This window comes from Lagopus leucura, unplaced genomic scaffold, assembly GCF_019238085.1.
Source record: "Lagopus leucura isolate 7727_CA_CO unplaced genomic scaffold, USGS_WTPT01 Super-Scaffold_100030, whole genome shotgun sequence".
In the NCBI taxonomy this organism is placed as follows: Eukaryota; Metazoa; Chordata; class Aves; order Galliformes; family Phasianidae; genus Lagopus; species Lagopus leucura.
In genome coordinates, this window is record NW_024962281.1 from 6,602,937 (window position 1) to 6,617,146 (window position 14,210).

Sequence of the window (14,210 nt, forward strand, 5' to 3'; positions counted from 1 at the left end):
CAACAACATGAGGTATGGCTTAGTTAACACTTGAAATATATGAAATCTCTAGGAGGTCTCTTTGCAGTAGAGTTTAGGGACATATTAAAACTGAAGGTAATTGAATAGCAATTAACTTGACTTAATGAACATGCATTCTTGGGAAGATACAAAACAGTTAATGGATCAGCCCATAACGAACCACAATTAGGAACAGACCTGGTTGTTTTGCTGAGCAAGCATCTACAGAATACCCATGCTAGAATAAATAGGAACATTAATTAACTTGAGTTAATAGCATTCATCTCTCTGGTTATTCCAACCAAAAGAGATTCTGTAGATAATCCAGAACAGCTGTTGATGTTTCATGGCTAAGCAATTTAAAGATATTACCTCTATTACTATGGCACAGGCTTTTGTTATCTACAAAATGGAAAGCAATAAACAGGAGTTTGAGTTACAGCAATTGGAATTCGTGTTGTTGGAATTCATGTTAGTGAACCAGTTGAACTCATGTGCAGAGCCTCTTTCATCAAAACTTCAGACAACACAGAGAAGACAGTGCAGTTGAGCAGTGCCGTGTACAGGCAGTGTCAGGTTATTGTGGAGGTGAATACTTGAATGTGTTGCTCTTGAACAGCGAGTTGGGGGTCTGAATTTATCAGCTGAAAGAAAACTTGATTGCCAAATATCTTCTGTTTGTTCAGAAAATGAAAGGCAGTTTTATGCTGAAATTCCTTGAGTGATTATAGGGGCAGATAAGACGTTTCTTGGAAATTGACCTTCAATATTTGAACACAGTCCCAAAGATGACAGGAGCCAAAGCATGGAGAGCTTACAAGTTTAAATAACCCCTTCTGAAACATTTACAGTGACCTTATCAAGACACTAGTAATGTACAAAGTCAGTAGCCAGATGAGAACTTAAAAAGCAGATATATAAATAAGTTGTTTGCATTATCCAACGATTAGATAAATATGTATTTTTCAGTAATTTAGGAATCTCTGCCTTATTCTACCAGGAAATTCTTTAGAAAAAAAAAAAAAAAAAAAAGATACAATTCAGCAGAAAGACAAATCATTAAAAATTAGCTGCTTTGCATGCAAAACAATTACTTCTAATGATAGAGCAAAGTGAAGTTTAGTTCATACAGTGAAAATGAGAAACCGATGCAAGATCCCTGTGAAGTTCTGTGCGCCCACTGACCTGATCTGTTTATTCCACAGGGCTGCCTTTATCCTTCAAAGGACTTCTTAAATAACATAAAGTTTCGCTGGGAAAGAAAGGCATGTAATGAAAAGGTGATGAATGAAAGAGCTGAAGGCTCATATAGGGAAATCTGCACCACGTGGTGTGGTTTTGTGCAGAGAGCCTCGAGGTCACTGCAAAGCGCTATCAGCTGCATGGCCCCACCAATGGCTGATGCCCAATGATGGGCTCTGAGCTAAACTCTGCAATAATTAATGCATTTCCTTTCACTCACCTATATGTCGTTCAGGGAGCTGTCTCGGAAGAGACAAATTAATGACTATTAAGAATTTTATACCCTGCTATTTTCTCTATGTACCGATGTTACATTCTCTCTCTTCTCCAGGAATACTTTGTCTGATGTTTAATATGCGAAGCTGTTATTATCGTAAATTACAGAAATTTTCTTACCCTATCATAGCTATTGAGAAGGATTAAAAAAAAAAAGCACCTTTAATGGGACTTTAACAAAGTGACTGCATGATCTTATGGTAGATATGTCAGTGATGCACCTGTATTGCAGCACTGTAGAGCTGCAGAGGAGTGAAAAGAGGTGACCAATCTGGAGCAAAAAGAAAATGTTGAGGTCAGAGGAATGCTGAAGGATGGATGGGTTTGAGCCAGAGGCAGATTATATATGCTTTCCATACCTTTGTTGCAAATTTCAATACTTCCACTGAAGTTCTGGCCCTCCAAACATCAGCAAGCTTTGAAAACAGAGGTTGTTAACAAGTTTGCAGCTGAATCTCAATTTTCTTTTTCTTTTTCTTTTTTTTCATGACAGAAACAGTCCTTGCTCCCTGTGCCTGTATAATTAGTGTTTTAATGTTTGTTTTCCTTTGGCTGCGTCTGCCTGTTTAGATATTCCTTTAGTTCTTTCAGCATTCACATAAATTAAAATTCTACCCAGAATAACTCCAACTATGCTTAAGATATATAAAGGATTTTCAGCTCCCAAGCAGATCTTTTCAAGTTTGTTCTTAAATAAGGTCTTCTTTAAGTTACAAAGACTTCTACTATTAAAGTGAGAAATTTCTGCAAACATTTCATGGTTTACAAGCTGTTCCATTAAGCAGCAAACTTCACTTAGGAGCATCTTCTCAGGAGCTGTTCCCCTTCCCCATGGTAAGAATATTGTCTGAGGATTTCCTAGAACTATGCCATGTATTGCACTGATTGCCAAGATTGCTGAAGTCTTTAAGGCTTGTTTTTTTATTAATTCAAAGAAAATAAGTTGCTTTCTTTTTTTTTATAAACCTCATTAGATAATATCCATTATACTTACTCATAACTATAACAGTGTACTGTGCATTTCTTATTGTGTCGATAAACGCAAACTTGAAATAATGAATTAGAGTAATAAATTACAACATTGATATTAATAACACGTCCTCAGTAGTAAGATTACTGGCCACTCTTCGATGTAACTCTCACTGACAGTTCCAGTGAAGAAAGATTTTCCTGGGCACGATGTTTTACCCACATACATGAGGACTTCACAGTGTATCTGACAGCTGACAAGGAGTGACGTATTCAAAAGCATTTCACCAGTAATCCATCTCAATTCCTTGTTTATTACCTTTGGAACTTTCTAGCAGTTTTGTCAATAAGATATTGCTTCTGGCAGTATTCTATTAATATCCCAAATTTATCATAAGGTTCTAAATTTCCAGCAGTCACCAAAATGTCCCATTGAGCTCTTTAAGCTCCCTGAAACCACATTCTTATCTGTAGCCCAGGAAAAATGTATTTTCTCCTATGTCCCTGAGTATTTTTAGATTAAATTTCATGAAGTTACCAAATATGCCACAACAGCAGTGAGAAGTCTTGTTTAGGATTGAGGTGGATGGAGAGGGGAGGAGATGGCAGTGGTGCAGAGCTTCCAGCCTGCTGTTCCTGGAGTTTTTCAAGAACTGTGGAGATATGATACTTAGGGACATGGGTCAGTGGGCAGTATTGGTCATAAGTGGACAGTTGGACTGGATGATCGTAGACGACTTTTCCAGCCTTGGAGATTCTGTGCTTCTATGAATCCTCACTGCTGAAATCTCACAGCATGGGGCAGCATGGGTTCTGGATGCTCTACGTTTTGTGTTCTCTTAAGGGAAAGAAATTCCTTCTGGAGCACTTTAGGTTCCTAAGCAAATGTGCTTAGCAATTATGTGTCATTATCCCGCAGGTTCTTCTTTTGGAAAGGGAACTCTTATCCTGGCAATGACAAGCACCAGCTGCCAAAGTGGCCAAAAAACTGTAAGGAAAGCCTGAGATTCTCTCCAAGCCCTGCCTGGGCCGTGATGGAGAGCCACAGGGTGCCTCTGGCTGCCTCAGAGCCCAGCTCTGCAGCTCGTTCCTTTATTTTCTTTGAAAGATTCCCCATGGTGCAGAACCAGATGCCAAAGGCCTCTGCCAAACCTCACTGACGATCACTGGAGAATACATTGCTTTTACATTTACAGTGTGGCGTGCTGCTCTCTCTTGCTCATTTTGTCATGCTGGAGGGAGCAGACATCGGTGTCACTGCAAAAATATGCCCAGCAGATCCTCTCCAAAATGCACATGGCCCAGCAGAAGTCCAGAAGTGGTTCATGAGAGAGGAAATCCGGGTCTGAGGCAGTATTTCTTGTGAAAAAAAAAAATCATTATTTGGATGATTTTAGTGCTGGTAAAATAATAATAGTAATAATAATTACTATTATAAATTAGCTGCAGTAAGGTTGCATATAGCAGATAAATGAATAAGAATGCAGGCTGTGAGTCACCCAATTTGCTCCTGCTGGCGTCATATTAGAAAAGAGCAGGAAGAGGAATAAACACAAACGTCCCCAAATAAGGAGTATTTCTGTAATGAAATGCCACACGGAGCTGTGCTCTCTAAAAGCAAAAACCTGCTGAGAAAAAAAAACCACTTTCCAGTGACTTTAAAACTCTCTGTTTCAAAAAGTGTTGGAAAAAGGGGCTGCGTCTGTCTTTGTTGTAGTTTGCAACCAGAGTGGGTGGCAGTTGTATATTTTTGCATGTCATTCTCAGCTATTTTGAGCGCATAATACCACACTCCTGACTTCCAAGAGAATCTCTTGGCATCGGCAGAAGTCCCCCATGACTCAGTGAGCCCCACTCGATAAATAATGTGAAATTTTAAAAAGCCTACACGTGGGTTCAGCTTATAAAAATAAGATGACTATTTTTTTTTGTCTCGACAAGCAGTAGAACAGTCTTAATATTTTCCAGTGGCTTCACAGCTCAACAAGTACAAATGGCCATAAGGGTAATTTTGGTCAGTTATGTGAGGAAGCATCATCCTGCAGGGCAGGGCGCTGCTGGACTGGGGTTGCTGACAGCACATTGCTTATTCCTTCACTCTGTAAGCTGTTTTCTTTCTTCTGAAGGCTCACGTATTAGGTGTGTTAGCAGCTTTGTGTCTGTACTCGTGCTAAATACACTGGAGGTGGGAATTTTGGGAGGAGTTAAGTGATGATGAATCACTAAACTTCAGCTTAGCAGTGGCTTCAAATTGAAGATCTGATCTCATCCTTTGCCCACCATTGAGAAAGATGAGGGACCTTAACTGTACCCATGTGTTTCCCTCTATGAATAGTTATTGGGTGCCATTTGTTCAAAAAGCAGTAGAAGCAATATACTTATTTATACTTATTTCTGCCTCTTTGTGAGATGAGCTTTCATTTCTTTCATTTCTTTGCTGTCCCCAGAGCCTCCCCACTAACAACGTCATACGCACTGTTGATAAGACTGGAAGACAGTTTAAATTATTTCTCGCTATATTCTGATAGTGAAAGAGCTAAATCATATATTTTTGTGACAAATACAGCTTTAAAAATTCTGTTCTGGTTCCTTAGTCTTGAAGGCAGCTTCTTAACAAGAGGACTATCGATTCTTAACACAGTGAATTTTATTTTAAAGCAAATTTCTTTTTACCTATCTGTTCAAATAAATTGAATTTGTCTCTCCCTGAAAATCTGAGACTTGATTAAAAAACAATAATCATGAGGACAATCCCTGAAGTGACTCTACATCAGTATAGTTGGGAACATGTTTTGGAAGTGTATTTTATTTCATATCTGTTTATTGTTTTGCTTGGTAGCCTATTTATTGTCTGTTTTAATCCTATTGCACTGAGCTTTAGGTCCACCCCAGTTATCCAAAGGCTTCTAGAAAATATGCCTCTTGGAGGAGCTCCAGAACAGCTGGCATAGAGCAATCTGGGTGCTAGAAGAGCTGAATTGCCATTTTCTTTCCCTAAAATGCAGAGGTAGCCCGGGGCAATTATGTTCCAAGTGCAGGCTCATCATTAAGTGCCTAATGTTAACCGAATCCACGCTCAGACGTGATTAATTGTGGCGCGCTGAAAATATTCCTCTCCATCCATACTGTTTTCTCCTGGCTTTTGGAAGCAGCAGAAACAGTAGTTGTGGAGGGGAAATGAAGCAGCAGAAAACATGGATTCGCATCATGATTATCCTACCTCCGGATGTTGCCATAGCAGCAAGTACATCGTGCAGGTGCAGTGGTTGTTGAGAAGGTCAGTGCAGGAGGCACCTCCTCCGGGTGTCCTCACAGCCTGTAAATCAGTCTGCTGAGATGGGGCTGTCAAATGTGCTAATAGATGGGACTGCAGGAACAACTCCAGCCCTGCTCTGCCTCTCTCTGTATTTCGGGAAGCTAGATGTTGGCGTGGGCCTTGGGCAGCGGTTTGGATCCACAGTGTGCTTGTGTGAGCTTTATTTCCTTGAGCAGATCTGATATTGTGCTCTAATTAGTGCCTCTGAGTTGTTTTGGCACATTCACATCGGACAAAAATGACCCAATAATTGGCCTCATTTTCAAGGGCTCACCTCCAGAAACTCTGAGAGCTGTTACTTTCTTTTTCACACTCAGACCTTAATCTGCCAGCTTCAGTGCTGGTCAGTGGGAGCTGCTGAACACTGGATTAGTCATACACCTTACTCCACAGTGTAAGTAGAAACCTCAAGAGAGATTCACTGAAATAAAGAAAGGAAGAAAAAAATATCCTCCTCCTCCCTGGAAGCTTCTTCCAACAATATAAAGACAAGTGAGTTCATTTGACCCTTGTTACAATTTGAAAGACTTACACTACAGAGGATATTTTGTCCAAGATCTTGATAGTTTAGAAAAAGAAGTGTTGATTCTTTCGTTCATTTGGTGACTGACAGATTATTGTAATTCAGGAGTATTAGACCATAATGTATAAAGCCTGCTTCTGCAACCCCTCCAGCTCTGCAGTGAGTTTATGTGCAGATTTTATTATTGCTGCATTATGAAAAGAGCTCTTGTTCCTATGACAAGAAATTTCTTTTATTCCACTTCTGAGTGAGCACGAATTTCCACAGGATGGGACTATTCCCTTCTAATTAGCATAATTATGGTAATGAGCTACACTGAAAAAGACAGAATTCAAGGGACGCATTTGGAATATGTGTTGACTTTAAGATGTGAAACATTGGTATTTGTTGGAGCAAAGAAACAAAAAATGCTCAAGAGAACAGGTTCATTTTAAAATGATTCAGTATGAAGGTGATCCATGGCAGGGAGTTGAGAGCCATGAAGGGCCAATATGAATTCTTCCTGCTGTGTCAATGCAAAGGGAATTTATTGTCCCAAGAGGAATTTTGCAAGTGATGGCTGTGTTGTAGTAACAACATTGGGATTCATAATCATTTTCTCAGAAGGTCTGCTAATCCTTTTTACTGCAAAAATGTTCTCTCAAATTGAGTGGTTTACTTCACAGAAGTCCTGGTTGGTTTTTTTTATTGTGCTACACATCGTCATGTTTTGAGTAAACTCACTTGGAGTTCCCTTTGAAAAGAAATACTTCCTGCCCAAAGCAGTTCCAGCAATATGCAGTAAATCCTGAGCTAAGCTTTCTTCAAGCACTGGCTGAATGATTTGTTTAGAAATGGTTCCAGCCCAAGTCTGGAGTTGTTTCAGGGGCTGGGCTTTAGTCCCTTTGACCAGCTGCAACTTGTTCTTTCTGCTCCTTAAGACTTTTCTTCCACTGAAGAAATGCATTCCACTGAATGCTTTTTTTTCTTTTTCTTTTTTTTAATGAGAACTGCACACACCTCTTGAAGAAATCTTCGTAATAAATAGCACTGGCTTTGTTGAGCACTTTGTCAGTGTGAAAGGAACTGACAGGGGAGAAAGATGCTGTGGGACCGTGCACATGGCAAGTGTCCCTGATGCCACTGTGATGTGCAGAACCACAGAATCACAGAATTGTAGGGGTTGGAAGGCACCTCCAGAGATCATCGAGTCCAACCCCCCTGCCAAAGCAGGTTCCCTACACCAGGTCGCACAGGTAGGCATCCAGGCAATGTGCAGTGAGGTTGTGTCCCTTGAGGACTCCTGCTCACATTTCTAGCTACCAAGCTGTGTCATTTTTTCCTCTGTATAATGCAGGGACAAGTTGGTTATTGTGACACTGAGCTACGTGGATAGATGGATGCCTTCCTTGTTAATTACATGTTAATCTGTCACATATTCCCTTTCAGAGTAAGCTGGAGGCATCTTCTGCCTCTTAGTGTGTAGTCATACAGAGCGACTAACAAAACTAAGAGTTTCCACTTGGAAAGAAGGGCTCTGAGCTTTGTGTTGGCTTGGTTTGGGCTGAATTTTACATCACCGTAATGGTCTGCAGGCAGTTTTCTCCTTTGTACATGGCATCCTGGCTTGTATCAGCAATCCAGCAGGAGCAGGCAATTGTCCCCCTGTTTCTCTGCTGCCTACATGAGCTGGTAGGCAAGGTCTCAAAGCAAAGCTTCAGGACAAAGCTGTCACACACCTTATTTTGGAGTTTAACTGTTCAGGACCATGCTGTGTAACCAGTCCTAACTTTCCAGAACTGAGCCCACTGGTGGGTTTTTAGGCATTCTTGGCTTCTATGGGAAAATGACTGTGCTGATGCTCAGCTAGAGAGTGGTGTCTTTACAAAAATGACTAATCAAGTGAAGAAAATGAGGAGTGAGAGCAGATGCTGTTCGAGTCAGTAGGTGTTTGAGGTTGTGAAGAGCTGACAGCAAAGTGCATCTCTGCAGACCTTCCTTAAGTCTGGGAAAACTGGAAAAAGTAATGTTAATATAAAGGTAGGAGAGCACAGAAATCTTCTGAGGAAGGTAAGGTAAAACAGGTCACCTGCATTTGCTGTTTTTTTCCTCCCTAACTTCGAATGTATTGAGCTGTGTAATAACTTGCACATATCTGGAAGCGATGCAGAGTGCAGCAATCAATAATACAAGCAACAATAATCAGGTGTTGCAGCCATCTGACATGAGCAGTCTCCAAAGATAATTCTCTCCCGCAGGATGTTACCATACATAACTTCAGTTTATTCCCACTAAAAGAAGCAAATCCTTACCTGCCATGCAGAGACAAACCTTGCTGCAGAAAACTGGTACAGGATAGAGGTGCAGGAAAAAGCATGAGGATAACTGCTTTTTCACCAAGCAGCCCACAGCACTGACACGCACTGGGCTGGTGGTGGCCAGCAAGCAGCTGGAGCTCATAGTGTTTGCCATCACTGGTGTCCCTAGAAAATCCTTAGGAAAAGAGCAATAGAACAGTAAACTGCACATTTCCCTTCTATATTCAGAAATACCTGAGGAAGTGCAGAGCAGTGTGAGGCTGAATGTATGGTTTGTAAAGAACAGAGCATCATGGCACAAAGGCTGCAGCCAGCCCATGCTCTAGGTTAGCTGTGGCATGAGCCCAGCCTTACGTAGTAGAGCTACCATAGGTGGCAGACACTTCTGAAAATCCCCCACAGCAGCCCAGATTGGTGCAGCTTGCAGGTATTCACTGCAGTAATTACATCTCTGGTCAGGTTGGCTGCTTTTTCTTACTCTGCCAACTGAACTTCCCTGCTACCGACCGATAGTTAAAAACAAAGTAGAAAGTAACCCACAGCTGTTACAAAGGAAAACCAAACAAAAAAGCCAGGCTTTGCCTGTGCATATAGCCCCAGGGCTGACCTCGAGGTAAAGGAGCCTCAGCCTTCAGGTAACAGCAGTGCTGGGCTCTTCCCCTGACACCAGCACTATCCATTGTAATTGGTTGTTAAACTGAGCTGCCTCTCAAGCTAATAAAAAAGAAAGTCCTCTGTCATTCAGCAATACCAAAATGACATTTATGTTATTTGGGATTTTACCATTGCTGTCCCATTTTAACAGGGAGCAGTTGGTGATAGCATATAAATTTTTATGCCTGCCCATTACAAGGCATTGTATAAAAAGAGAGGTGGCTGAGGCAATAAAAGTAATGTGGAAGTTATCTCCCTGCTCTACCAAAAAACTGAATAATTCAAAGCAGGAGGTAATGGAAAGTTCCTGACTCTGTACCTGCTGTTTTCCAGCAGTTAGCCTGGGAGCTCCCACAAAGCTGGTTTGTGCCTGCACACTGAAGTCATTCATTCTCTGTTGAGGAGTCTGCTAATAAAGAGGGGAGAAACAGTGATTGTCGGACATCAGCGTACCCAATAATCAATACTGCATGTTTTTTTTTCTTATTCACAAGCAACATAGTGGCAGATAAGGATATATAGCAATCATGACACAGTGTTTAATAAAAAAATCATGGTCTCTGTCACTCCGGCCGGTTTCCTGCTCTGTTTTATAGGTCAAGGTCCATGAAATTTCATAGCACTGGTGCTATATATATATTCACTGTAGCAGAGTGTGACATTTAGTTTCTATTAAGCCATATACTATAGGGAGGAGGAAGATGCTTTACCCAAAACAACACATGCAGGGTGTTCTTTCACGCAGTGATTTCTTTCAAATATATCTGTATCTACCTTTGTATCAAGATGCAGAATATTTTCTAACAGAAGGTAATAAGGGAATACGATTTAATAATGATTATATTGTTAGAAATTAGGAATACCTGCTCGCTTCAGAATCTGTTTATAACCTTTGTGTGTTTTTTTTTTTGACTGCTGTCCCAGAATGTCACTACAAAAAGCTGTCATTTTCAATCAGAAGAGGCATGAACAATAGGGGGGTAGTGATGGTCAGTGTCAGTGCTGAGCTTTGTGTCCTGACCCCAAACACCATGGAGGGAAGGAGGTAACATCTGGTGAGTGGGGTCAGAATGACAGTGTCCGAGGCTGAGAAGAATAACATGGGGAAGTGCTTTCTTTACTCTGACCCCATGGTTTTGTATTTTTGAGAGCACATGCCTTCCTGTACAATATGAATCAAATGTGTTCTTGAAGTTCTGCTTGTTGAACATTGTCTCATAGACCTGATGTGTCTTATTGGATGTATAAGACCAGCTAACTGTGAGTTATATGGCCCATATGTGTGTTTTGTAAATATAAGTAATCCCACTAGGGAATACTTGGAAACAGGAGGTGAAGGGGAGAAAGGAAGAGAAACACTCAAGAGGAAAGTGGAATATTTGATTTGTGTTATGACTAAGGATATAGTTGTGATCCTCTGAACTTGATGGTTTACCACAGCTTCAGTGGTGATTTGACAAGTGCCATCAGTCCAAGTTACTGGTGGAGTATTGCTTTACATCAGCTCAGCAGTGAGCCCTGGGAATAGTCAGGATTGGTAGCTGTGGAGATGGTCATTCCTGCAGCTAGATGTGACACCTACCCATGTGACACTGGAGAACATCCTGCAGCATGAAAGCCTTCAGGGCTTGTAATCTCGCTGAAATGTCTATTTGGGGAAAGACTTTTTAGATTTTTTTAGCAGAGCAAAACACGTGAGGGTCTGCAGATAGCAGTAATAATTCCTGCTCGCTCAAATCGCAAAGCATACCACTATCAAAATTTAATCTTGGCTCTTTGGCACATAATCATATTTCACTCATTTTCTTCATACTTTTGCTTGAGATAAATGAACCCCCTTCTGTGCCATCACCAACCCGGAATCCATAAGCCAGTATTTTACAGCTGGGGCAGGAAATGTAGCAACTGGCACTTTACAATCCATCTCTCACTCCCCCTCCTTCAGCAGTCAATAGCATTTTCAGCGTATGTCTCCATTTAAAGTTTGCTTACACCTTTCGTTTCAGAATGATGTGACAGCAGTCAGTCCATCAGCCAGCACTCCTGAACCCTTTGTTCATGAGTCATGTTATGAGGAAAGTGGTCATTGCTTGGCAGGGAACACCCTCCGGACTGACACTTGTGGGAACAGGGGAATCCCTGGTGAGTGACCAGCATCCCTGCTGAGCCATGCTGTGTCTTTGAGTGGTGGATGTTCCATGCTTATCAGTGTTCAAGACATTTGGATAATATCCTTAATAATGGGATTTAACTTTTGCTTAGTTCTGAAGTGGTCAGGCAGTTGGACTTGATCTTTGCAGGCCACAATTGAATTCCTCTCCCTCACCCTCGCCTTCTTCCTCTCCCTTTCCCTTTCCCTTTCGCTCTCCATCTCCCTCACCTTCTTCCTCTTCCTCTCCCTCTCCCTTCTCACTCTCCCTGTCACTCCTCTCTCCCCTCCCCTTACCTTTCTTTGCATTTGAAGTGCTTTTGGTTATACATCTATCTTTTGCAGTTCCCCCAAACATCATTTCTTAAACACACAACTTTCTATACAACTGGAGTCTAAATGAATGTAAATCCCACATCTTATTAAAAGTTGTGTCTTTCTCTCACAAGCTAAAGGAGAAATATTTTTAGTTGGGCCCCATTCTACTCACGAGCCAATATACCTGTCTTATTGAATAAAAACTGTATGAAAAACTCATACAAAATTTTGACGTGTATTTTTTTTGCTATTATGGTTTGTCATATGCTTTATTACATCTTGGACACACATAACTAAACAATTTCAAACGAAAATGGACTATTTGTAGTCATCTGCTGGAGACCTGCAGCCAGCTCCTTGCCCCATTTATCAAGAAGATTCCCATCACAGTACAGGAAGCAGTGGGGAGAGGGCTGGTAACCCAAATGCGAAATCCAGATAAGTAGAGAGAGATGCATGTTACATCAGTCACTTCAGACCTGACCTCTGGAACTTTGCAATAGTTACTTGAGTGCAGGAGACTGACTCAGACTAGGAGAAGACTCAGATATTTGGATATGGAGGTTCAGACTTCTGGGATATGCTCAGGCTGTGCAAGGAGCACTGGGAAGACTCCAACCCCAAGCTGGTCATCTTGGAAAGAAAAGTCAGGATTTAGCCCATGGCAGAAAAGCAGTCCATTGGGAAGGTATTCTTCTTGTACATATAGTTGCTTCTCCAAGAGCACATATTTGCAGAAATGTATGTTTTGATAGAGCTGTGTATTGTTTTTACATTGTTGAAAGCACAAGAAAGATGTGGTAATCAACGCATCCTTTTGTCATGAGCCTTAAGGAAAACACACCAAAGAGTCTGTTTTTTGCAGAGATTTCCCCAAATATGGGGGTGCATGTTCTATACTCCATTTATTGCAGTACTCCTACATAGCCAAAACCTACTTTGTCACTTCAGTGAAAATAATCACAGATCTATATGGAGTTCAGTAAAATTAATCACGTGTTCTTTATGTGGATTTGTCATGAATGAGAAGGTAGGTTAATTTACAGACACACAGTGGATATTGCAGTGAACAGTTTCCTGTTAGCGCAGAGCATCGCTGCGTCTCTGAGTGGAGATGACTGGCTTAAAAGAGCATCTTTCATCTGTATAAATGGTTTACTGGGGGGCATTGCAAATTGCTCTGAATGGATTTTTTTTCACAGAAACGGGGCTAAAAGGATAACACGAGTAACTGCATTCTCTAGTGCCTCCCAGTGTTTTGCATGTTCTCCTCAGTAGGAAACAGAAATCAGTTATTGGCAGCCTGATGGATTTAGTAATTGTAACTAATGGGGATGTTTTGTTTTGTATGTGTTCTAGGATGGAATGGGGAACCTGAGAATCACAGATAAGGGTCTGAAGCTGGAAGGAGATTCAGAATTCTTGAAACCTCTCTACGCCAAAGAAATCCGGTCAAGACCAGTAAGTTGCTGGGAAAGGAATAATCACGTTTCTGCAGTCTGAGCTGTAAGAAACCTTGAAGTGGCAGAGTGGTATCATTACTGGATAAATTACTTTGGCCATTCTATACAAACATAATTTGGGGAGAGAGACGGGGTGTCTCTCGGGTACTCTGTCAAGATACAGCATCCTCTGGGTGGCTGCAAGGTCGGTACCTGTGGATTTAGTTGATGTAAGACACAGTTAAAATTCTCCAAGGACCTCTGAGATTTTGCATGGCCTTTGTGTCTCCCTTCAGGATAAATCATAAGCAGCCCTCAACTGAAAGACCTGAGGTATAGGGATAGCAGGCAGTTGTGAATTCCAGCTCACATTTAACTAGTTGAACCTTCTCTGCCGACAGGAATGAGCTGATGCCTTAGCAGAAGGGCCTGATCTGTTAGCTGGTGCAGTAAACCCGTACTATGTGCTCAGTCGTATTTCATGTTGTGCTTCAAAATTATATGTGCTTAAAATTCAGCACTGCTCCGTGAGACTGCTTGACAAAAGTGGCAAGGATGTTAACAACTGAAAATGAGGAAGAATCCAAGTGTGATTGAAATAGCATTTTCATGGTAGCATTTCACTGACTGTCAATGCCTTTTCTTGTTTTTAATGCAATCCTGTTTGTCCTGAGTAGCTGTAAAATAACCAAAAAGATTACATATCCATTCCAGAATCCTTCTAAGAAGATGTCATCTAGCTTGTTTCCTCATCTGAAGCGTTGAGTCAGATACCAACCTTCCATTCTGATAACAATGGCAGATAGCTAATTAAATAAAGTTAACAGCCTTTTATCTCAGCATTTCAGTGGTCTTGTAGAAATTGGAATTTGTAGCATAATCAACGTAACATCCAATACCATATCCAATTTAATTATTGAAGGTTGTAACCTCTGTAAGATGGCTAGGAATTGATTTCAACAAGCGTAATCATTTAGGAAGAAAAGTTAATGAGAAAATGTTCATATCTATAACTGTTTTCATT

At 41.0% G+C, this 14,210-nt stretch overlaps 1 protein-coding gene across 4 annotated transcripts in view; it reads left to right on the plus strand.

Annotated features, from left to right (window-relative positions):
• Positions 1–14,210, plus strand: part of SGCD (sarcoglycan delta) — a 309,952-nt gene that overhangs the window by 223,057 nt on the left and 72,685 nt on the right. For all 4 annotated transcript variants that reach the window (XM_042881464.1, XM_042881463.1, XM_042881466.1 and 1 more), the window contains one exon: positions 13,104–13,205. In XM_042881464.1, coding sequence (XP_042737398.1) covers positions 13,104–13,205 — 102 coding nt within the window. The remainder of the gene's footprint in view (positions 1–13,103; positions 13,206–14,210) is intronic.